The 25,943-nt window shown below is 50.4% G+C and overlaps 1 protein-coding gene across 1 annotated transcript in view; it reads left to right on the forward strand.

Moving 5' to 3' along the window:
• The first annotated feature begins 453 nt into the window (after window positions 1-453).
• JPH3 (junctophilin 3) overlaps window positions 454-25,943 on the forward strand; it is a 73,177-nt gene continuing 47,687 nt past the window's right edge. The window contains exons 1-2 of the mRNA XM_048515736.1: window positions 454-1,446; window positions 22,544-23,321. Coding sequence (XP_048371693.1) covers window positions 1,065-1,446; window positions 22,544-23,321 — 1,160 coding nt within the window. The 5' untranslated portion in view covers window positions 454-1,064. The remainder of the gene's footprint in view (window positions 1,447-22,543; window positions 23,322-25,943) is intronic.

Consider the following 25,943-nt stretch of genomic DNA (forward strand, 5'->3'; position numbering starts at 1 on the left):
GAAGGGGAGGAGGAGGAGGAGCCCTCCCGGCCGCAGCCGCCCCCGCCGCCCGCCGCCCAGCCAGCCCCGATGGGGGCCCGACGCTCCCCCCGAGCCCGGCCGGGCCTGGCGGCCTGAGGAGCGCAGGGCAGCCGCCGAGCCCCCCAGCGCCGGGGAGGGCCAGCCCCACCGAGGGGCGCGGGAGCAACAGCCGCCGCCGCCGCCGCCGCCGCCGCCGCCAGTGCGCGGGAGCCCCAGACAGGCAGCACCGCAGTGCCGCGGCCGCCCCAGCCTCGCCAGCCCCCCGGAGCCAGCGGCGGCGGCAGCACCAGCAGCAGCAGCAGCAGCAGGTGGGGGCGCCCGGAAGACCCCCGCGCACGCCTCCCATGCCCCCGGCAGCCCCGGGCCGGGCCGCCTCCTCCGGGCCGCCCTCGCCCACCCGCCGCCGCCGCCGCCGCCGCCGCCGCCTCCTCGGATAGTTGGCCAGGGGGCCCGTGGGCGCCTCCCTCCCGCCCCAGCTCGGGGGTCTCGCACCGGATTCGCCGCCCCTGCCTGCTCGGAGAGGCTCCCGTCCGCACGGCCGGCAACGTTGTTTTGTGCGCCGGATTCGCTGCGCCTGGATCTGCACATTTCCCCCCCCCCCCGCCCCTTCCAGTGTGTGTGTGTTTTTTTGTTTTTTTTTTTGCACCGGATTGGCTGCGCCTGCTTGGACAGTTTTGCAAGAGGACCGGTTTGCACCCCCGAAACGAGACCCCGGGCGCAGTGTTGGGCAGCGGATTGGCTGCGCCTCCTTGGACAGGCGCCGATTCGCCCGGGCGGAGATATCATCGTTGGGCGCCCCGGGGGTGGCCGCGGGGCTTTGCCAGGGGGCCGATCGGCAACCCCCCCCCCCCCCCCCGGGCCCCGCGAGTGTCTTTGCGTTCTTTTTGTGCGTGGGTGTTGCGTGGCCCGGGGGGGCTCCGCGGCAGGGATGCGGTGGGGGCGCCGCGGGGCCGGGCCGCGCGGGGGGCTGCCGGGGCTGGGGGCCTGAGGGGGGGGGGTCCCCCGATTCGCCGCCGCGCGCCGGGGCCGACCGCGGCTGCTGCATGTCCAGTGGGGGCAGGTTCAACTTCGACGATGGCGGCTCCTACTGCGGCGGCTGGGAGGAGGGCAAGGCGCACGGGCACGGGCTGTGCACGGGCCCCAAGGGCCAGGGCGAGTTCGCGGGCTCGTGGGCGCACGGCTTCGAGGTGCTGGGCGTCTACACCTGGCCCAGCGGCAACACCTACCGCGGCACCTGGGCGCAGGGCAAGCGCCACGGCATCGGCCTCGAGACCAAAGGCAAGTGGCTCTACAAGGGCGAGTGGCTGCACGGCTTCAAGGGCCGCTACGGCGTGCGCGAATGCGGCACCAGCGGCGCCAAGTACGAGGGCACCTGGACCAACGGCCTGCAGGACGGCTACGGCACCGAGACCTACTCCGATGGCGGTGAGTGGCCCGCCCGGGCCTCCCTCCCCCCCTCCCTCCATAACGACGGCCTAGGATGGCAACCCAAGTGCCAACTTTTCTGCATGCCATAAGAAGGCCAATGTCATTTCCCTCCCTCCCTCCCTCCCTCCTTCCTTCCTTCCTTCCTTCCTTCCTTCCTTCCTTCCTTCCTTCCTTCCTTCCTTCCTTCCTTCCTTCCTTCCTTCCTTCCTTCCTTCCCTCCCTCCTTCCCTCCTTCCTTCCTTCCTTCCTTCCCTCCCTCCCTTCCTCCCTCCCTCCCTCCCTCCCTCCCTCCCCCCCTCCTTCCTTCCTTCCTTCCTTCCTTCCTTCCCTCCCTCCCCCCTCCCTCCCTCCTTCCTTCCTTCCCTCCTTCCTTCCTTCCTTCCTTCCTTCCTTCCTTCCTTCCTTCCTTCCTTCCTTCCCTCCCTCCCTCCTTCCTTCCTTCCTTCCTTCCTTCCTTCCTTCCTTCCTTCCTTCCTTCCTTCCCTCCTTCCCTCCTTCCCTCCCTCCCTCCCTCCCTCCCTCCCTCCTTCCTTCCCTCCTTCCCTTGGGGAGGCCCACCACAGCCAAGCAGAAGCAGGGCCCAGGTGGAGGGGTCATCGAAGGCAGGCCCAGAAATGGAGGGAGGGCAAACGCCCTGCCCAGAAACCCCCTTCAGACTGGGCTGGAGCAAAGGGAGGGAGAGGAAGAGGGAGGCCCAGGCCTGCACCACACGCCTGGCGGGATAGCTGCGTCTCCCCAGCCCAGCAGGGCTTCACCGTGGGGCCTTCGCAGAAGGGGAATGGTTGGCCCTGGGCTGGGGCATGGGAGAGAGCCGGGTTCAAATGCCCACCCAGCCACAAACACTCCTTCCTGTGTCTTTCCCTGGCCTTCCGGGGCAGGGGGGGGTGGGGATCCTGGCGAGAATCTATCCTCTCTGGCAGGCTGAAGTGAAGGTTGGAACCGGGACAGAATAAGGATCCCCAGAGGTGTCTGTAGGGTTGCTGACCTCTGGTCTCTGTGGGGGGGCTGGGGGCAGAAATCAGTCCCCCTGGAGACAATGGCTGCTTTGGAGGGAGGGTTTGATGTTCTGCCGGCTTTGGGGTGAAATCCCCTCCACAGACACCAAATCTCCAGGGATTCTCCTGGCTGGATGTGGCAACCCTGCATGCTTGGAGGGAGAAAGCAGAGGCCCTGGCCGGAAATAGGAGGGAGAATGACTTAACTGGGCTCTAGGTCTGAAACAGGGGGGTGAAATCTACATCTCTGAAAAAGCACTGATGAACTTGGGGCACAGTCACCCCAAAACAATATGCAGCTTCCATTCCTTTGAGTTAGGCTTGTGGCAAAGAACCCCCCCCCCCAACCCACAGGGTCAGATCTGTGTATCTGCCGCTGGAAAAGGGGCCCACAATTTGCTTCCGGAGGTGTCTGTATCTCCCCCTCTCATGGGAGGGACACAGCTGATAGTGAAGTTTGGCTGCCAAGGCACCTTCCTGACTTGTGGGATCTTCAGCAAGTGGGTGGGGGGTGGGGGAAGAGAACATAACGCAGCCGCAGCAGCAGCAGCAGCAACGCTGGGGAATCTGGCTCAGGCCTTTTGTAATCCACACCATATTGCAGACGGCTATCGTTCCTCTCGTTTTGCTGCAAGCACCCGGCACAGCTTGGTGCCCTTGGAGCTTATCTGGCAAACGGTTGCAATTCATCAAGGATTCTCATGCCGAGATTCCACAGTTTAATGAGTGCCTGAGAAACCCAGAGGCAGAAATCTCGATGCAGGCCGGTGTTCCTAGCTTGGGACCGGGTTCTTTGGCAGGAGCGTTCCAGGCCTACCTTTCAAAACGTGGCAGCAAAGCAGCCGTCCTCTGGTGCTCTGCTGTACGACGTACGACGGTGTTCAGAACACAACTGGGCTTTCCATTTTCCTCTGTCTCTCTGTTGGAGGGAACTGAGTAATCATTTATCCCAAGAATTTCCAAAGGCTAGGAAGGGTACAGATTTTTACAAGTACAACTTGGGAAAACAAGAGGCTGTGGTGTTGGTTAAGGGCAGGAGAGAGAGAAGAGATAAGCAAACAGGAACGAAATCTACTTTTCCAGCATGTGTTGGGTTTAGAAAGTTTACTTTTAGATGGCTTAAGATTGAAATGGTTTGAACATAAAACCCAAATGGTGGTGTGGGATTGGAGTCATTCCACGTGTTTGCACGGGCTTTAACCTCTTTTCTGGGAGTCCTCTAATTCTGGCTATACGTTTGCCCCAAAAAGACCAGGCTGGCGTTCAAAGTTTCCTAAAGTCAGTATTCAAAAATGATGAATGTTCTGTAGGATATTGGGCCTCTCTATGCTTTTATCCCTGAACCTGGCTGCATGTCTGTGTCTTTACGCGCTGCTTCAGTCCCTGAAGAAACCTGAGAGGGGAGTGAAATTCTACAGAACAGGACATGGATTTGGATAATCCAAAAGTCAACCAGACATTAATTTTGAAAGCCATTGTCCATTTCGAGTTAATCTTTCCTCTGAGATCCACAGGGGGTGGAAACAGAAGTTCTGGTAGTAATGCAAAATTCCTTGCAGAAGGAAAAAGCCATTGAAGCGGCTCCCGCAAACGGGTCATTATGAGGAAGGGGTTCTTGTGGGGAAACTCAGAGATGTATTCTGCATGAATGGTTAGCTCTCCAGTTGTCAACAAAGTTGAGCATGCTGGGTAATTTCATATCCTAGGGGACCATGTTGAGTCTTGATTCTTTTGTGTGTGGTGGTTTGCCTTGAGATAACTTCCGGGACGCCCTGGAAGAGGTTCTGGAGGTGGTTGAAGTTGAAAAATTGGCAGAAACAAAGCGTGCCCAGGGGTTCCTGAGGACCAGCCATAATGAACGTGAACCCTAAGTCTGTCATCCAGATGTGTGTGTGTGTTGTTCTGTTGCCTTGAGAAGCAGCGGCTTCCACGTACCATGACAAGAGAGGCAGCTTTTGGGGAGGCGAAGTTCTGGCCTCTCTTTAATCCAGCTGATTTACTAGTCTCATCCTTTTCCGGGACGTCAGAATCATTAGCAACCACGTGGTGGTTTTCAAATCATAGAGAAGCCCGTCTTGTAAGCAGATCAGCTGTCGCTGGCAGGCTTAGGAAAGAAAAAGGCCCGCGTGTCTGAAGGATGCTTATTATTTATGTAATTATATTAATTTGTACCACGTTTCTTCCCTAGAGCAGTTTATTCATTCATTTATTCATTCCCCCCTTCTCCATTCATTCCTCTCTTCTCCATTTCATCCTCACAACAACCTTTTGAAGTAGGATAGACCGAGAGAGTATGATTGGCCCAAGGGCACCCAGCATGATTCTGTGGGGTTTCAAACCTGGGTATCTCAGATATTATGTGACATTCTTAACCACAACACTATACTGGCTGTCTACGGACTCGGGTGCTAGGAAAGGGGTCCTTGGCCCTTTTCAACCTGTGATCACCTTTGGCAATGGGCTCCATCAGAAAATGCCTGCCCTGGGCAGTGTGGAGCCAATCACAAAATGTCAGGGAGCAAGGTTTTATATATACCCTGTTTCCCCTAATATAAGACATCCCCGAAAAATAAGACATAGTAGAGGTTTTGCTGAAGTGCGAAATATAAGGCATCCCCCGAAAATAAGACATAGCAAAGTTTTTGTTTGGAAGCATGCCCGACGAACAGAACACAGAAAAATAAGACATCCCCTGAAAATAAGACATAGCGCATCTTTGGGAGCAAAAATTAATATAAGACACTGTCTTATATTCGGGGAAACACGGGTAGTTGTAATAGTAACTCTAACTGCAATTTCAAGCAAATGTGTTTAACAAGATACCTTTTAATCGGCACATATTCTCCTTCTGGACGAATGCCCGTCTAGCCCCTCCCATTGCCCAAAAGCACCTGTTGGGTGCCAGGAGAAGTGTTAGCAGGTGCGATGGCACCTGTGTGCACCCCACTGGGGGTCTACACATTAAATCCACAAGGAGGCGATCCAAGTGGCAAGGCTTTGCCGTTGCTTGAGAACGTTCCTTCTCCAAAACACTGGCGTCTTGTGCATCTGAGCTTGAATTTGGCAGAAGGGATCCAGATAGCTCCGTTTTTACCAGCTGCTAGTTGCCTCCTACTCACACACACATTCCTCTTTCCACCCACCCCCTGCTCCCCCCCCCCGCATCACATGCCATGCGCTCACGTCTGTTGCATTGACACATTCTCCTTTTCCATTTGCAGTTTGCGGGCTTTTGTGACTCCCACGTAGGCAACTCTCATTGTTCAGGAACATGCGCACCTTCACACACGCTCATACCAGTACACATGATGTTCATGTACCCACACACAGATGCTTACACCTCCCCGTTTGGTTCATGTTTCAGACATGCTTGTGGAAAAAACCAGACCTGCACCACATACATATCTCTTCTGGACACTCTGAGAGCCAGCGGGGTGTAGTGGTTAAGAGCAGGTGGATTCTAATCAGGAGAACCAGGTTTGATTCCCCACTCCTCCACCTGAGTGGCAGAGGCTTATCTGGTGAACCAGATGTGTTTCCACACTCCTACATTCCTGCTGGGTGACCTTGAGCTAGTCACAGTTCTTTGGAGCTCTCTCAGCCCCACCTACCTCACAAGGTGTCATGGGGAGAGGAAGGGAAAGGAGCTTGTAAGCCACCTTGAGTCTCCTTACAGGATAGAAAGGTGGAATATAATCCAAACTTCTTCTTCACACAGGAGGAGGAGTGACAGTCAGCTGTCACTCACAATGAGATAATGCGTGCAGAAAAACACACTTAAAACCTCTATAGAGATGTATGATCATACCTATAGGTGTACACTCCATACTCACCTTGAAATCGCACAAAAATGTGCATGCCCACATTTCTACATTTGCTGTTTTCTGATGCGTACATTGACATCATGTTGAGATCTAGTGAGACGTTAGTTAATGTGTGTTATACTGACCCTCCTGGACAACCCCTGAGAAAGATTTCTTCCATGGCATGTACTTCTAGGGTCCTGTACACTTCTGTCAGTACAACTGCCATCTTGAGAACACAGAAATACCAAGCAGGAGCCAATGTTTGCATTTCTAAGGAATAACTCCTTCTAGTAGCCAAAGTAGTAGTCATGAAATGAAAAAAAGGGGGTGTTGAGAAAAGCATTCCTCTTGATTCCTGGTTTTGCAAATCTCAGTCTTATGAAACAGAAAAGAACCTAGAAGCACTTCCTGCATCCCAACGATCTCTATTTTAGTGTCTTTATATTTGGAAATTCCAGCAGAGCTCACCAAACAATACCAAAAAGGCTGCCCGCGCCTGAAAATAACTAAACGATACAGTAGTGACTGTGTCAGGCTGACGTTAGCAACTCAAAATTAGCCTAGCCACCCTCAAGAATGCCACTTTTAAAAAACCCTCTTAAATTATATTTCTAGAAATTTAATCTCAAAAGAGCACTCTGGGTGTTGCTTGATCTCTCCTGTTCTAATTCCAGAGAGGTAGCCACAGTGTCTGTTGCTTCTAAAAAATAAACAGGAATCTTTTGGTACTTTAAGGATGAAGAAAATTCTTCCTTTATGCTGGAATGAAATATTGTTCACCTTTAATTTTGTTTATTTCCAAAATCTGTATCCTTGCAAGGGTCCCCAAGGCAGCTAACAATGCAAAACGTACACGATGAAATCCCATTTTGAGGCCGTTAAGATCAACTCTTCCCAAAACACACATGCAAATGCGTTTAAAAAGCAGAGTTAAATGCATACAAAACATAAAAGCATCAATGAAAACACCAGTTAGGAAGAGTGAATACCAAAACATACAAAAATGTCTTCACCTGCTGCTAGGCCAGGGGTAGGGAACCTGCGGCTCTCCAGATGTTCAGGAACTACAATTCCCATCAGCCCCTACCAGCATGGCCAATTGGCCATGCTGACAGAGGCTGAAGGGAATTGTAGTTCCTGAACATCTGGAGAGCCGCAGGTTCCCTACCCCTGTGCTAGGCTTATTATTTCATCTCTTCTAGCTGACTTTCCCCCTTCAGAACCATGGAGAGCGCCAATGTTCCTAGATTGACTGAGCAGGAAGGAAGTCCAGGGGCTAACCTCCCTTCGTTCTGCTCCCACAAGACCTCCCTCTCTCCAGTGTGTTGCAGCCAAAGCTCTCTGAAAAGGCATATTTATTTTTTTTTTATTTTAATTATTCAATTTATATCCTTCCCTATCCCTGCAGGGCTCAGGGCGGGTCGCAACACAAGCCAACAATCAATAAAACTTAATAATAAATACAACATTCCCATAAAACAGTTAAAAACCATCTAAAATAGTTAAAAACCATCTAAGTGCACATTTATAAGTTAAGCCGATGGCATAAATAAATAAACCTTTCCCCCTCCCCCGCCCCGGAGGCTGAAAGACATGGTCTATCTATAGCAGGGGTAGGGAACCTGCGGCTCTCCAGATGTTCAGGAACTACAATTCCCATCAGCCTCTGTTAGCATGGCCAATTGGCCATGCTGTTAGGGGCTGATGGGAATTGTAGTTCCTGAACATCTGGAGAGCCGCAGGTTCCCTACCCCTGATCTATAGTATTCAATATCTTGATGGCAGTTTCAAAGGGGCATATATGGGGATCAGGGGCTATGCATGGCAGTGCATGGCAGCTGTAAAAAAGGCAAACTCTATGCTGGGGATCATTAGAAAAGGAATTGATAATAAAACTGCAAAGATTGTCATGCCCTTATATATAAAACAGTGAAAAGTGCGACCTTGCACTTTGGAGTTATCATTGTGTTCAGTCTCTGGTTGCACTACATCTCAAAAAAGGATATTGAGGAGATAGAAAAAGCGCAGAGAAGGGCGAAGTAACAAAGGATGATTGAGGGACTGGAGCACCTTCCCCTATGAGGAGAGGGGGCTGCAGCGCTTTGGGGACTGCTTTAGTTTGGAGGAGGAGACAGCTCTGAGGGGGGGATATGATTGAAGTCTATAAAAATTATGCATGGGGTAGAAAATGTTGACAGAGAGAAATTTTTCTCTTTTTCTTCACAATACACTATAGAACAAGGGGCATTACTCATTTGAAAATGCTGGGGGGAAGAATTAGGACTAATAAAAGGAAACACTTCTTCACATGGCTAACGTGTGATTGGTGTTTGGAATATGCTGCCACAGGAGGTGGTGATGGCCACTAACCTGGATAGCTTTAAAAAGGGCTTGGACAGATTTATGGAGGAGAAGTCGATCTATGGCTGCCAATCTTGATCCTCCTTGATCTGAGATTGCAAATGCCTTAGCAGACCAGGTGCTCGGGAGCAACAGCCGCAGAAGGCCATTGCTTTCACATCTTGCATGTGAGCTCCCAAAGGCACCTAGTGGGCCACTGCGAGTAGCAGAGAGCTGGACTAGATGGACTCTGGTCTGATCCAGCTGGCTTGTTCTTATGTTCTTCTTATGTTCTTATGTTCATATGAATGGAGTCACGAATGGAGGCTGCTGAGCTACAGCATTTGGTGAACCGCAAGCAGAGCTCTCCCCAAGGACACAACCAGATGGCTGTGTATATGTCACAAGTCTGACTGTGATAATGGGGAGAAGCAGTACCACATTGGACACTCATGTGTGCCTCAGGATCACACTGCTTGTTCTGCAAATGGAGCACACCAGACACATATTGCAGCTTGCCAGAGGTGTTTCGCTGCCATGTGCAACCAACACAATCAGGCCTCTAATGGGCCGCCCTACATGGCAAAGAGACAACACTTGTCTTGGAATGGCCATAAGCTGCAAAACCTGGTATTCCACACTGTACACTGAACTCTTATCTGAAGTGCCAGATCTGAAGAGGTAAATGCAAGGAATTCTTGGCATTCGCCTAAGCACCAGATGTGCAAAGAAGAACCAGCTTTCAAATACATGCATGTTAACCAGTGGTGGGATTCAGCCTATTCGCACCTATTCAGCCTAGTATTTGCACCTATTCAGTGGAATATGCTGCCACAGGAGGTGGTGATGGCCACTAACCTGGATAGCTTTAAAAGGGGCTTGGACAGATTTATGGAGGAGAAGTCGATTTATGGCTACCAATCTTGATCCTCTTTGATCTGAGATTGCAAATGCCTTGACAGTCCAGGTGCTCGGGAGCAACAGCCACAGAAGGCCATTGCTTTCACATCCTGCACGTGAGCTCCCAATGGCACCTGGTGGGCCACTGCGAGTAGCAGAGAGCTGGACTAGATGGACTCTGGTCTGATCCAGCTGGCTTGTTCTTATGTTCTTAACCGGTAGCTAATTTTTTGTCTAGTTCAGAGAATGGTTGCAATCCCACCACTGAGTCCTTTCGGAACCGGTTGTTATATTATTTGAATCCTACCACTGGCCGTAACTGTGCCCCAAGTGGCCAAGATGAAAGGGCTGAGTGTGCTCAAAATCCCACCCAAAATTTTGCCTTTCTGCACCTTTATCAAATGTCTGTGAATACACACAGGTTTATAAAGGAGCTGGCTCACTTTTCATGATATTTTCCTTTCCCTGCCTTTTCTTTGATCAACATATTCCACTGATATATGTGCTGAATGCCTGAAGCTTCTACTTGCTTGCAAAAGGGTTCTTTAGCCAGAACTGTTTTGGGCTTTAACTACAATTAGCAGTCCGTGTCTTTCTCTTTCTCTTCATCCTTCCCAATTTTGTAAGCATGAATTCTCCATCGAGAGTCCTTGGAATGAGAACCCTTTAAAAGCAAACATGTTTGCCTCGACTTGAGCTTGAATTATTTATTCTGCATCCAAGGCTGAGACCTGAAAATAATTTGGGATTTTCTCAAGCAATGTGGTCAGAAGGATTTGTGCCAAAGCTCACTGGCTGTATAACAATGTACTTGGCATTTGTATAACATTTGCCAGTGTTCAAAGTATTTCACATGCTATGGTGTTATAATCCTTACAAAGGCAAGGAAACAAATTGATTTTTTAACATTTGGATTTATTCCCGCCCTTTACACCAGTCTCAGGATGGGTTTCCTTCTTGGTTGCCAGTCTCCATTCCCAGCTCCAAAGCTGAGAACCAAGGCCACGCCGCTAGCCCTGAAGGGTAGGCTAGTTTAAATACTGGGTAGCATCCAATGTGGGTTCTTTGAAATATTGGATATTGACAAGCTGGAACGTGTCCAGAGGAGGGCAACCAAAATGGTGAGAGGTCTGGAATCCATGCCCTACCAGGAGAGACTTAGGGAGCTGGGGATGTTTAGTTTGGTCAAGAGAAGGTGAAGAGGTGACATGATAGCCATGTTTAGATATTTGAAGGGATGCCATGTTGGTGAGGGAGCAAGCTTGTTTTCTGCTGCTCCAGAGACTAGGACCAGGAGTCATGGGTTGAAGGTGAAGGAAAAGAGACTCCACCTAAATATCAGGAAAAACCTCCTGACAGGAAGGGCTGCTCGACAGTGGGATACACTACCTCGGAGTTGGTAGAGTTTCCTTCTTTGGAGGTTTTTAAAGAGAGGCTGGGTGGCCATCTGTCAGGAGTGCTTTGATTGTGTGTTCCTGCATTTCAGTGGGTTGGACTTGATGGCCCCTTGGGGGTCTCTTCCAACTCCGATTCTGTGATTTAAGTCCACCTCTGAAGACTTGCGCAAGCTGGTCTCAGCCTACTTTGGAGGACTGTTGTTGGGCAAGAGCAATAAAAGTGATTGGGTAGGAAAGGTGGCATAAAATGATTTAAATAAAATAAAGCCCGGCTTTCACTTCAAAGCGCACTGAGATGAAGAGAGGCTGTGCTGCAGGTTTATATTGTAAGACACTCTCAGATTCTGCTGTGAGCCACACACGGGTTCTTGTATGAGGCTGGATGTTGTGGAAGTCACTCGTGGCCTCCGGGACCTGGTGCTCCTGGGGATACCTTTGTATTGGTTCTACTCTCTAAGCAGCCTACATGAATATTGTCATAGATACAGCTCCCTGCGCCTCGGCTGCTATTGAATTGCTCTGGCGATGCCTTCCCCAGTCGCCCACGTGCTGCTGCTTGCAGAGAGACTCTGGTGCCTTTCTTCCCACCCCTCCCAAGATCACCCTGTGCACTATGGAGAAGATCCCTGCAGGAAAAGATCAACGCACTTGGGTGCTGCCAGAGAATCAGAGGACAACCCCAGTGATCTGGTCTATGCCAGCCATTATTTGGAGCATCCCACAAATGATGCTTCCGGTCCAGACTTTTCTTTAGACAGTAAGAAGATTCCATAGCTTCTCTCTTGCTGAACTGCAGGTTTGTTTTTCCCCTTTTCTTCAAATTTAACCTGATTTACTGGGCAGCATTTGGAGTCAAACGTGACCCTCTGCCTGACCCCTTAGTTGGCACCCCAGAAGCAACCAACCTGGCTAGTTGCTCTAGGACAGTGATGGTGAACCTATGGCACAGATGCCAGAGGTGGCACTCAGAGCCCTCTCCGTGGGCACGCACAAACAGAGTTCATCATGTGGGGGGGGAAATCGCACCCCCCCACACACACATCTAGGCTGGCCTGGGCTGCTGGGCTCAATTATTAGCATTAAACCTAAGACCTAGTTTTGGGGAAGCAGTATAGGTAACCCTGTTAAGCGCTGTTAAACCCCACTGATTTTCATGCAAAGAACTAAAGCGCAATCCTTTACCTGGGAGTAAGCTCGGTTGCTGGCAATGTGGCTTGCTTCTGAGTAAACCCTCCTAGGGTCGTGATTCACCCGTTCAAAGAGTTGCATAGTTGCTTCAAAGCAAAGCCACCTTCTACCACCAAGTTTACTCCCGAGTAACGCACGCCTCAGAGCCAACCATTTTTTCTAAACTAAATCCTCAGTATTCAGGTTAAATTGCCGGGTTGGCGCTTTGCGATAAATAAGTGGGTTTTGGGTTGCAGTTTGGGCACTCGGCCTCAAAAAGGCTCGCCATCACTGATCTAGGAACTTGGGGACTCTGTTCCCTTTGGTGGTTCTCTTCTGTCAGAGGGAAAAAGGCGTTTTTGAGCACCACATCACCCTGTCCTCTCTGGGGAAGTGCGTTTGTCACACGGCACTGTTGCAAGAATGAAAGAGGCTCAGCTGGGGAATGGGCTACGTGCAGATGGGCTTAGGGTCAGTGAAATATTATGGAAGTGTGTAAAGCACGGGTGAGGCTGCACATCCCAAGAACCTCGGAAACTTCTTAAAATCAATATGAGTTGCATTTATGGAAGAAGCATGGGACATCATCATGAAAGGCAGGGATGTGCTGAGCGCTTGGAGATTTGGCCTTCTGCCCCCACTGCTAGTGTGCTGGAGCAAAACTGTGCGAAGTTCTCCTCCGGGAAACTCATGAAAACAGTTTTCTCTGGAAGTTACAAGCCAGTGGCAGGCCGCAAAGTCTAACCAACAACCCAAATCTCCGAAGGGCTTCTTGTTTTGAGTGCGTTGCTCAGGATTCTGCCCTTCCTCCAAAGCAGCGTACATTATCCTCCCTTCTTTGTTTGCACTTCATAGGAGCCCTGCGAGGTAGGCTGGGTGGATGCTGGCATGCCTAGCAGACTTCAGCTATGGTTGCTTCTGATCTGCAGGTTGCAGCTCTCCAAGACTCTAGCGGCAAGAGTCTGTTGTTGGGAACATGCTGTGCGCGCCCTGCCTCCTTGGCGTGTCCCTAGTGGGAAGGGGGGGGGGTTGGTAGTTCTGTGACTGCCAGGAGGCCTTGCTGAACAGCATCTGTGATGTCAGGAGGGACGTGCCAGAGTCAATTTTGAAAATATGTTAAAAGTTGTATGTGTGTTTGTATAGATATACAATCTATATTTAGAAGTTCTTTCACTTCTTAGACTTCCCGTGCTTAAATGCCAACACCACAAACACACAGGCCGTTCTTTTGCATCTTTGTAAGTGGGAAAAAAAAGGACCAACAAAGTCTGCCAACAGAGCATGACCTAGGGCAGTGGTGGCGAACCTTTGGCACTCCAGATGTTATGGACTGCAATTCCCACCAGCCAATTGGCCATGGTGGCAGGGGCTGATGGGAATTGTAGTCCATAACATCTGGAGTGCCAAAGGTTTGCCACCACAGACCTAGGGACTGACCCCAGAGATGCCCATAAGCACTGCCCTACTTTGATTTTTGACCAGATCCCTCTCTGGCCTTACCCGTCTGCTCTCAGAAAGGTGTCGGCGTTACCCGTTCCATATTGCATGGAAACGAATCCTGCCTTCCAGATCCTCCATTGGGGGCCAATGCAGCAGATTGCTGGAGTAGCTGTTCAAAAATCGAAATCCAGGTCGAAGCTCTGGCGCATGGCGCAGTGTGCGCTTTCCTTTCCCTGCTCCGTGGAGAGTCGGGCCAAAGCGCCTCCCCTTCTCTTTGTAGCGTCATGCCCCCCCCCAGCCCCCTTCTGTGCTCCAGAACTCTTTGCTTTTTCCTGTTTCGTGAGTCAGTTTTCCGTCTTCTGCAAACGCTTCGGCTTCAGCAGTGCTGCGAGAAATTCCTCCCCACCATCTATTTGACAGTCTACCTTTGTCACCGCAGATTCTTCCTGCTTTGGTTGTAATTATCTTTTAACATCCCTCCTCCATTGGCTCTTGCTCATTTGAGGCAGATGAAGGTTTTTGCAGCTCGGCTGTCTTACGCCTGACTCAAGGCATGTGCCAAACAGCCTGTTGCTTAACCTGGCTGGCTTGAACCAGGAAAGCGTGCTAAGCCTCTGGAATTGGGTTGCCAACGTCCAGGCGGCGCTTGGAGATTTCCCAGAATTGCATTTGTTCTGCAGCTGACAGAGATCAATCCCCCTGGGGGAAAATGGCGGCTCTGGAAGGTAGTCTCTGTGGCAGAATACCCCACTGAGCACCCTCCCCTCTCCAGCGTGGTATAGTGGTTAAGAGTAGGTGGATTCTAATCTGGAGAACCGGGTTTGATTCCCCCACTCCTCCACCTGAGTGGCAGAGGTTTATCTGGTGAACCAGATGTGTTTCTGCACTCCTACACTCCTGCTGAGTGACCTTGGGCTAGTCACAGTTCTCTCAGGACTCTCTCAGCCCCACCTACCTCACAAGGTGTCTGTGGTGGGGAGAGGAAGGGAAAGGAGCTTGTAGGCCACCTTGAGTCTGCTCACAGGAGAGAGAGGTTGGATATACATCCAAACTCCTCCTCCTCTCCTTCCTCTTCTCCTCCTCCTCTTCCTCCTCTGCCCCCCAAATCTCCAGGAATTTTGGAGCCAATTTGTGGGCGAGTTTAACAGTGTGGAGGAGGGAGACCCACGAACAAGTTGTTTTTACTGCAACTGAGGCAGTATTCACCTAGAATGAAAGAACTGGCCGTAAAGATAAATCTGTGGGTTAGTTTTAGCCATTAAGTTTTAATTCATCCTGTACATTGGTATGATTATTTTGTTCAGGCCACTAAAGATCTCTTTGTTTGTTTGTTTGTGAATTAAAGAACAAACAATTAAAATGGGGGATGGAGAGAACCAAATTCTCCCTGGAGGGGCTACAGTTGTTGAAACAGATGTTCCAATGCAAAGATTTGTTTACAAAATTCTCAGTGATGGACACTGTTGAATTTGAACTGTTTTAGTGTTTTTAAAAAAACAGAATGTAGAATTTTTCCCCCTTTGGCTGCTCTTTGTACCACAGGGATGCACCAGATCTTCCCCCAGGGCTGCCAACATCCAGGTGGCGCCTGGAGATCTTCTGCTATTATAACAATAGAGATCAGTTTCCCCTGGAGCAAAGGGCGGCTTTGGAGGGTGGGCTCTGTGGCATGGGTGCCCGGCTGAGGCCTCTTCCCAAGCGCCGTCCCCCACCCCCAGATATTCAGGCATTTCCAAACCCGCAGTTGGCAACCTCCCCCTCCCAGTGGGGCATAGCTTGGATTGTTAAAGGCTTTCACGGCCAGAAGCACTAGAGTGTTGTGGGTTTTCCAGGTTGTATGGCTGCGTTCCAGTCGCATTCTTTCCAGACGTTTCACCTGCATCTGTGGCTGGCATCTTCAGAGGATCTGGAACACCGCCATACAACCCAGAAAACCCACAACACTATAGCTTGGATTATTCTGTTGTCTACTGGACTGGGCAGGGGCAGTCTGAGCGAATCTGTGGCTCTGGGTAAGAGTCTTGGATGGAGCCCAGAATCACTTCCAACCCTTGTGCCGGAGCCACCCCAAGCTCAAGAAAGGGGTCACGCGAGGGTACAATGCAACTGCTTGAGTCCTGGAGGGGGCAGGTAGACGTGGCTCCCCAGTTCTTTTTCTTTCTCCTCTGTCTGGGGAGGGACAGAGCAATGGGCCCCACCCAACTTGAGGCCTTGGTCAGCTGCCCCACATGCCCCATGGCTAAGACAACCCGTGGGCTGGGGTAGAATCAGGCCAAGGATAAAGGAAGGAGAAGGGTCCAATATAACAAATCTGAAAAGCTCCAGAAGATTGTTTGAATCTCACTTCATCCCAAGACACGTGAAGTCCATTCACAAGTCTTTGACAGGTCAACTGGGTTTGCTGTGTCTTGGCTGTAGAACAGGCCGCGTGCGACACATTTTGATTGGATGGGTGCAGCTGGATGATTTTGTGTTGTGAACATCAAGGCAACATCAGACATTTGTGTTCAAGATGCGAGAAACAAGCTTCGTGTTCCAATTCACGCAAATTGGCTGCCGCCAAATTAGAAGGGGTTAATACACGAATCATGTACACTTTAACATCATTAGATTCAGTCAACTGGATTGCTACCCAAGTCTGTTTGACAAGCATTAATTAATTGTATTAACTCACCATCAGGTGGAGATGCTTCTTCAATTTGGATTGGGAGCGCACAAGTCTAAATGCACTCAACTTAGGGGGAATTTTGCAGATACATGACTTCCCTTTCACATCTTAACTTCAGGTGCCCAACATGGGCATTTCCTTGGAGGACCTGCTAATGCTAACAGAGCAGGAGGTCTATGGGGCTATCAAGAAGAGACTTTTTGACAGAGAGTTTCAACAGATGCTAGAGGAAGCTAATAAAACCTGTTCCCCGATCTCTCTGGGAATACCTGTGGATAGATTAATTGTAGCCCGGTACCTTTATCTCCTGGTTGAGGCCCGGTGGCGTAGAGCAATCACCTTAGCTAGGTGTAATGCCCTGCCTTCCTCCTTTAGCCTTGGACGCCACCTTGGAATTCCACATAAAGAAAGGAAATGCCCGTGTGGCATGGGTTCTGTGGAAACAGTATCTCATATGCTGTTGAATTGTCCTTTCTATGAGATAGATAGGAAGAAGCACATAATCCCCTTCCTGCATGGAAGTGAAGGCATTGCAGATAAACAGAAGGTTATATATCTTTTAAACAGCCGCAACTACGAGCTGTTGGAAGCGGTGGCTAAATTTTTAAAGGGTGTTATTTTAACTCGTCAGAAGTTGTAAAGGCTGTTATTATCTTGCAATGTTAATGTGAAACTATTTATATGCCATTAAAGGTATTCGAAATCGACTATGCAGAGGTGCCCAATATGGCTTGAGCTATGGAAGAAGGGCATAGGGGAAAAAATGCAGCCAAACTCATCTTACTGTAATCAAAATCCAATATGGTCAGGGCCCCAACACGGTCTCTCTGGATTCAGAGCGGATGTGTAAAACTGGGTGTTGTGGATTGTCTGGGCGGTGTGGCCATTTGGTAGTTACTGCCTTACCACGGCCACACAGCTCGAGAAACCCACAACACCCAGTTGATTCCAGCAGTGAAAGTCTTGGACAATACAAATGTGTGAAACAGTGATGGCGAACCTATGGCATGGGTGCCAGAGGTGGCACCCAAAGCCCTCCTTGTAGGCACATGCAGAGTTCATCATGTGGGGGGGGGGAATGCCCCCTCTAGACTGGCCTGGGCCACTGGGCTCGATTATTAGCATTAAACCTAAGGCCTAGTTTTGGGGAAGCAGTGCAGGCAACCCTGTTTAGTGCTGTTAAACCCCACTGATTTTCATTCAAAGAACTAAAGTGTGATCCTTTACCTGGGAGCAAGCTTGGTTGCTGGCAATGGGGCTTGCCTCCTAGGGTCATGATTCACCTGTTCGAAGAGTTGCATAGTTGCTTCAAAGCAAAGCCAACGACTACCATCAAACTTACTCCCGAGTAACGCACGCCTCGGAGCCAAACGTTTTTTCTAAACTAAAACCTCAGGCTAAATTTCCGTGTTGGCACTTTGCAATAAATAAGTGGGTTTTCGGTTGCAATTTGGGAACTCTTTCTCGAAAAGGTTCGCCGTCACTGGTGTAAAACATTACTTTCCGGCTCCTTCCCATTCCATCCGTATAATTTCATGAGTCATGAAAAAGAATTTCGACCATGGCTCCGGCCTGGTGGAGCTCTCTGCCAGAGGACACAGGGGCCACGGGGCATCTTAATCAATTCCGCAGGGCCTGCAAGACTGAGATGTTCCACCGGGCTTTTGGTTGAGGCAACCATGAGTCCATTTCATCTTTTTGCCCCGCTGACTTTGTCCCCCTTCCTCCCCTGCCTGAACCAACTGTTGTGGGTTTCTTGGGCTGTGTGGCTGTGGTAAGGCAGTAACTACAAAGAGCCACACAGCCCAGAAAACCCACAACAGCCAGTTTTACACATCTGCTCTGAATTCCCTGATCCGCTGTTTCAAAGGAGAAAATGTGTCGGGTGCAGCATTTTCCAAGGACACCTTGGGTGGAATGGGAAGAAGAGGTCCTCCGTTCCTCTCTGAAGGTAGCTTCCCAAGTGTGAGATTCCCAAGGAAGGGCCTGGTAGTTTTAGCCCCATCTCCTCCCTGTGCATTAGCTGCCCCCCAGCCTCTCCTGGACCTCTTCAACAGGCTCTTGTGAAGCTCAGCTTTTTACAGGGCTGCCTCAGCTGACCGTATAATGGATGTTGCGTTTCGCTAAAAGGTAGCCACTCGGTTCCACTCATGTTGAAATGCTGCAGCAAGCACTTTGGAGGGCTGACTTTGGAGCAGCAAAGTGACCGGTGGGGCTGGCACCAGACCCAAGTTAGGTGAAAATGCCTCCTGCTCCTGCTGCTGGGGGGGTCCCCGAGCATGAAAAAGAGGTGGTGATGGCCACTAGCCTGGATAGCTTTAAAAAGGGCTTGGACAGATTTATGGAGGAGAAGTCAATCTATGGCTACCAATCTTGATCCTCCTTGATCTCAGATTGCTAATGCCTTAGCAGACCAGGTGCTCAGGAGCAGCAGCAGCAGAAGGCCATTGCTTTCACATCCTGCATGTGAGCTCCCAAAGGCACCTGGTGGGCCACTGCGAGTAGCAGAATGCTGGACTAGATGGACTCTGGTCTGATCCAGCAGGCTAGTTCTTATGTTCTTATGTTCTTAAATGGGAGCGGTGAAATGTTTTGGATGCCTGTCATGGGAAGAAGATCCATGTTTTGAAACCTGCCTGGTTTTGTGTGGTAAACTGAGTGACTAGTATAGTGAAGCTGGAAATTGGGGGGAGGGGGGGAGAGCCTTTACCAGGGGCTTAAGTTCCTAAGATAGGTGTATGCATCGCAAGTATATGATGCACATTCAGTAACACTCCACGCTTAATAGTGATCTGTGGCTCATTCCGCACATGCAGAATAATGCACTTTCAAACTGCTTTCAGTGCCCTTTGAAGCTGTGCGGAATGGCAAAATCCACTTGCAAACAGTTGTGGAAGTGTTTGAAAACGCATTATTTTGAAAGGTTTGAAAACGCATTATTTTGAGTGTGCGGAAGGGGCCTGTGGGTATTATTCTTGTATCTTGTTTACATGTATTTATGTACTGCACCTTTGTATATGTATAAGGGACTTTAGAATAGAGCACCTGCGCTGTACGTCCTTGTGTGGTCTGTATAAGTAATAGTAGGTCAGCCAAAGGGCATAGTGTAAGGTTATATTTGTATACGCCCACATTCGGTGGTAGGTCTCAGCCGACACCTTCCAAGTGGTCCATTTTGTGGGTTGGCATTAAATTTCCTCCGGGCCTCTCCTTTCCCACAGACCAGACAACGCCGGCAGCTGCAATTCTGATACTCAGCCCCAAACCCTCCTCCTCCTCTTGGTCTTCATCCTAATCCCTAATCTTTCCCCCACTCTAATGCTATAAATCCTCCATTAATCCTATCTGTTCAGTTGGGCCTCTGTCTTTACACGCGTGGTGGAAACAGCAAAGCGAGTCAAAGAGAGCGACTTTTGCAGACCCTTCTCACTGTATGCAGTTAATGTGCCCAGTGGCGCAGGCAAAGGGATGTGCAGAATGTGAAGGCTGAACTATGAAATGGATTTGTTAATGAAATTCAGGGCCTGGGTGTCGCCAGCATGTAGCTCAACTCATGCCGTTGCTGAACTCATTTGCCTCTTTCGCTGTGTGCGATGCTTTGTTGCCAAACGGCCCACTGGCCCACTGGGACTCCACCGCTGGTAGATCAGCAAGCATTCTCACACACTCGAGCGGCCCCTCCAGTGGTGGGATCCAAAAATTTTAGTAACAGGTTCCCATGATGGTGGGATTCAAACTGTGGCGTAGGACCAGTGGGTATGGGCGGGGCACAACGGGGGCATGGCCTGGCATTCTGGGGGTGGGGCATTCCTGGGCAGGGCTGTGGCAAGGACACAGCCGCTGCGCCGGTCCTTGGGCGGGAAACAAATGCATGCAGGAGCATGAGCTGCCACGCACGCCAGTGCACCTCCTGCTAGACTGCTTCAAGTTCTGCACGCTACTGCTGAGAGGAGGGGCATAACTAAGGCAAAAATCACGTGGCAAAATCACCAATTAGTAACCCCCTCTCGGCACACACAAATAATTAGTAACCTACTCTCGGGAACCTGTGAGAACCTGCTGGATCCCACCTCTGGGCCCCTCCCTTGCCACAGGTCTCCAAGCAGTGGCTGGACTGGCTGGTATGCTCTAAGCTTTGGGTTTTCTGCACTGATTCTGAGGCTACCTTTGGACCTCCTGGCTGCAGGATAATCCAAAACTCATTCTCCTTCTGGACCCGCATCGCAGTGTCCTTTAATGGCACTGGCGTGGTGGTTAAGAGCAGGAGAACTGGGTTTGATTCCCAGCTCTGCCACTTGAGCTGTGGAAGCTCATCTGGTGAACCGGATTAGCTTGTGCGCGCCAATCACGCCAGCTGTGTTTCAGAGAAGATGCCGGCCACAGATGCAGGTGAAACGTCAGGAGAAAATGCTACTGGAACACAGCCATACAACCAGGAAAACCCACAACACCCTAGTGATTCTGACCATGAAAGCCTTCAACAATACACTGTCCCAACAGTTTTGTTCTAGTGAGAGTATGCAGACTTCTGGATAATACATGTTGCTTCAACATCAGTATGAAGAAAATAGTGTATGCTTGACCAGGCATGGGGTAAGAAAACCTAAATTCTCAGAACAGAGTAGATTTTTTATTTTTAATCTTAAGGAGGGCAGGTTTTGAGCGACCCTGAAAAATGACGCTGCTATGGTTGGGAGTGGAAAGTTGGAATCATAAACCAACATTTCTGAAGTCGTTTTTTGAAATGGCTTCATTGATTTTATAGTAAGAGCTTGGTATGTTGTAAACTCCTCCGGGGCCTTTGTTTAGAAGAAGAAGAGTTTGAATTTATATCTCACCTTTCTCTCCTATAAGGAGACTCAAAGGGGCTTACAATCTCCTCCCCCCCCACAACAAACACCTGTGAGGTGGGGGGGGCTGAGAGAGCTCCAAAGAACTGTGACTAGTCCAAGGTCACCCAGCTGGCGTGTGTTGGAGTGCACAAGCTAATCTGATTCACCAGATAAGCCTCCACAGTTGGAGTGGCAGAGTGGGGAAACCAGGTTCTCCAGATTAGAGTGCACCTGCTCTTAACCACTAGACCACGTTGGCCTTAGTTGAAACACGATGCATAAATTAACTAAGTCAATAACTAGTTGGAAGACAACCTTGGAAACGCCTGCAAGCCACTCTGAGAGGGAAAGCAGGCTAGTAATATAATTAATAAAGTTTGTCACAGTCTGCTTTTTGACCACATAACAAAGGCAACCACCCTCTTCTGGTCTGATATAGAACTGCTGCACAGTGTTTCTCTCTTTCAAGGGTTCATATTTTAGCTTTAAAAGGGGCTTGGACAGATTTATGGAGGAGAAGGCGATTTATGGCTACCAATCTTGATCCTCTTTGATCTGAGATTGCAAATGCCTTAACAGACCAGGTGCTCGGGAGCAACAGCCGCAGATGGCCATTGCTTTCACATCCTGCACGTGAGTTCCCAAAGGCACCTGGTGGGCCACTGCGAGTAGCAGAGAGCTGGACTAGATCAGGGGTAGGGAACCTGCGGCTCGAGAGCTGCATGCGGCTCTTCTGTCCTTGCATTGTGGCTCCACGAGCTGAGCCGCCGGCCCCATCCTTGCTGCCCTGCAGGCAGCAGGGCAGGCGCACCAACTGCCCACAGTCGGCTGGGCCGAGCCCCGGGCTTCCCCTCTCGCCCGCCCCATTGGAGCGGGGCGGGTGTTTCCTGGCAGCCGACGAGGCCGAGCCACCATCTTCATCCTTGCCCGCCCTGCAGGCAGCAGGGCAGGCGCATCCATGCACTTCTCAGAATGAGCGTAAAAGGTTAAAAAAAACCCTATATATATAGTGTTATCTTTATTTTAAATGTCAAAAATTATTTGCGGCTCCAAGTGTTTTCTTTTCCTGTGGAAAACAGGTCCAAATGGCTCTTTGAGTGTTAAAGGTTCCCTACCCCTGGACTAGATGGACTCTGGTCTGATCCAGCTGGCTTGTTCTTATGTTCTTATATCCTGCATTCCCATCCAGACTTGCTGGCCTGTAGCATTTGTGGTAGGAAGTAACTTTTCTGTAGCTGCTGAAAGCAAAACGAAGACACAGGAAATCCATCCCCAAAACTCAGCTTCTGTGGGCAGTGAGAATTCGGGAAAAAAAACCTTTCTAACAATTTCATTGTTGTCAACTGCCCGCCCCCTCCCCCCCCCCCCAAGCCACTTTTTAAATCCTACAAAGTGAAACAGCACTCGAGTCTTCCAAAATGTTGGGAGGACTCAGAATAATGTGAGCCCAGGAACTCACTTGAGGCCTTGGCTTTTCTGTCTGGCTGAAGCCATCTCGCTGCAGTCAGTTTGCTAACCACGGTTCCTTCTCCTGCCTCTTTGCTTTCAGGGACGTACCAGGGCCAGTGGCTTGGTGGGATGCGCCAGGGATACGGCGTCCGGCAGAGCGTCCCGTACGGCATGGCTGCTGTCATCCGATCACCCCTAAGGACCTCCATCAACTCTCTGCGCAGCGAACACACCAATGGCACGGCGTTGCACCCCGATTCCTCCCCCGCCGTGGGCGGCAGCCCCGCAGTCTCCCGTGGTGGATTCGTCCTGATGGCTCACAGCGACGCAGAGATCCTCAAGAACAAGAAAAAGGGGCTCTTCCGGCGGTCCCTGCTGAGCGGGCTCAAGTTGCGCAAATCCGAGTCGAAGAGCTCTTTGGCCAGCCAACGGAGCAAGCAGAGTTCTTTCCGCAGCGAGGCGGGTCTGAGCACGGTCAGCTCCACAGCCAGCGACATTAACTCCACCATCAGCCTTGGGGAAGGGGAAGCGGAGCTGTCCGTCATCGAGGACGACATTGATGCTACCACCACGGAGATCTACATTGGCGAATGGAAGAACGACAAGAGGTCCGGGTTTGGGGTCAGCCAGCGCTCGGACGGGCTCAAATACGAAGGGGAGTGGGCCGGTAACAAGCGGCACGGCTACGGCTGCATGACCTTCCCGGACGGCACCAAGGAGGAGGGGAAGTACAAACAGAACGTTCTGGTCAGCGGGAAGCGGAAGAACCTCATCCCCCTGAGGGCCAGCAAGATCCGCGAGAAGGTGGACCGCGCCATCGAGGCGGCAGAGCATGCAGCGACCATAGCCAAGCAGAAAGCAGAGATTGCGGCTTCCAGGTAAGGCTGCGCCTGTTCGCCATGCTGAGTTCTCCAAGTCAGAGGCGAAGACAGAGGTCGTTTGCTTGTGGTTCCTCATTTGGCGGGGCGGAGGGTCGTGCGATGCCTGGAATCTGGCTGCAAAATCCAGGTGGGCATCTTTATGAGGTTGGGGTCAGGGTTGGAGGAGTTGAAACCTCGCATACATTAGAGTGCCAGGCCAATATCATAGGAGGGTTTATGTGGGCATTATTTAAGAGTTGGAGTGTTGTGGGGTTTCCAAGCCGTATGACTGTGTTCATTTTATTTATTTATTTATTTATTTATTTATTTATTTATTTATTTATTTATTTATTTATTTATTTATAATTAGTCTTGTATACCGCCCTTCCCCCGAAGGGCTCTGGGCGGTGAACAACATGATAAAAACAATAATTACAATACCCCCTTTAAAACAGATTAATAACAATGCATTGCAGTGGCGTCCAACATAAACACAGACTTCATAAATCCACCCTGGAAAAACAAAACAGAGAAGTGAAGAACCCAGGAAGTAAAGGGGAAAGGGAGAAAGGAAGGGGCGGGGCGCACCTCAGTGGCCGGCCTCCCCAAACGCCCGGTGGAACAATACGGTCTTACAGGCCCTGCGGAACTCTCCAAGGTCCCCCAGGGCCCGAATAGCTGGTGGTAAGGTGTTCCACCAGGCAGGGGCCAGGGCTGTAAAAGCCCTGGCCCGGGTAGAGGCCAGCCGCATCATCGAGGGGCTAGGGACCACCAGCAAATTGGCCTCTGACGAACGTAGAGGCCGTGTAGGGACGTATGGGGTAAGACGGTCCCAAAGTCATCTGATCCTCTGAAGATGCCAGCCACAGATGCAGGCGAAACAGCAGGAGAAAACACTACTGGAACACGGTCATACAGCCTGGAAACCCCACAACACCCCAATGATTCCAGCCATGAAAGCCTTCCACAATATATTTAAGAGTTGGATCTATCTGTGAGTCCCCGAATAAAAGATGCCAAATGTAATTATTTTGCATGGTACTATGTTTGATCTGTCTGAGGCCAGACAAGCCCAGACTGGCTGCTGAGTTCACAGGGAAAATTCCTGGTGAGCTTCTATCTTGGGGGTCCACCAGTCGCCGGGAGCAAGCACAGCCACGTGGTCCCTGCAGCGCTGGCAACATCTTAGATTGCAGCCAGTGGGCAAGCCCTTCGCCCTGGGCACCATCGTTGTCATTTCCAAGTAGATGCCACGGGGCTACCACCACAGCTGAGACCACTTGCTTCAACCGCTCCAAGACTCTGTGCATGTTTTGGGCCCAGGTCTGGTTGGTTTGTTGATGCTCAGAGCAGAGAGGTGTTTGTTGTGAGTCTCCAAACATTGGGGGGTGGAATGTGATGCGATTAGCAGCACGGCCTGTGTGAGTACGCGAAATGGGTCTGAACTGGTTATGGGTTATGTCAAAACGAGGTTATGGGCAGTGAGAAAGACGGATTGTGTGTGTCTGGGTGGGGGAGAAATGGTTGTTCAACTTGCCGGCCTGTTTGTCTGTGGTCAGTGCTCTTAAAGGCAGAAAGTATGTCGAAGGATCAGAGTCGAAAGGTGTCCAAAATACGTTCCAATCTTTGATGGTCTCTGCTTTAGCTGTGGCATTTTCCAGTGCATTGCAAGAATATCAGGAGAGCTTTGAAGGATCAGACCAAACGTCCACCTAGACTTGCATCCTATTTTCCACAGGGTCTGACCTCACCAGATGCCCCCAGCAGATCCACAGACAGGGCAGAAGTGACCCAGCCCTCCCTAAGTGGTTACCCCTTTGACCACTGGCATTGTCGTCTTACAATGCCTTTCAACGTAGGGGGATCATTGCATCTTGTGTCAGTGAGTCCCACAAGTGGATTGTTGATTGTGTACTTTCGTTGAGTCTGTCATGAAGTATCCCATTGAGGGCCAGGTCAAAGCCAGAAGACTGCTGACTGTGAATGTACTCCCCCCCCAACACACACATAATCATGCCATTATTGTGTAGTGGTTAAGAGCAGTTCTAATCTGGAGAACCGGGTTTGATTCCCTACTCCTCCACCTGAGTGGCAGAGCCTTATCTAGTGAACCAGATGTGTTTCCGCACTCCTACATTCCTGCTGGGTGACCTTGGGTTAGTCTCAGTTCTCTCAAAACTCTCTCAGCCCCACCTACCTCACAAACTCTGGTAGAGCATCTACTTTGCATATAGGATGTCTGAGCTTCAGTCCTGGGCGTGTCCAGGTAAAGAATCTGAGGTCACAGGTGCTGGGAATAGACCTTTCGTTGCTTTGGAGCACCTGCCAATCAGAAGAGACAAGACTGATCTTGACGTGCCGACAGTCTCACGCTGTCAGTCACAGGAGACAACCCTCAAAGTGACAAAATAATCCTATGCAAAAGTCACAGCAGCCAAATCCCAAGTTAGCTGCTATTTCTGTAAAAATACCCGCATAGACACAGAGGCTATTTTTGACAATTCATAGTTCACAGTTCAAGCTGTTTAGAATTCATAGTCTGGCTTTGAGGGAAGGTAGAACTGGGAGAGAAAAATCCCCAGTGGCCAAGCTGTTTAAAATTACCCTCTACCGGGACAAAGAGTGATCCTGTCCTTTCCC

This window comes from Sphaerodactylus townsendi, linkage group LG14 (assembly GCF_021028975.2).
Source record: "Sphaerodactylus townsendi isolate TG3544 linkage group LG14, MPM_Stown_v2.3, whole genome shotgun sequence".
NCBI classification, from domain to species: Eukaryota; Metazoa; Chordata; class Lepidosauria; order Squamata; family Sphaerodactylidae; genus Sphaerodactylus; species Sphaerodactylus townsendi.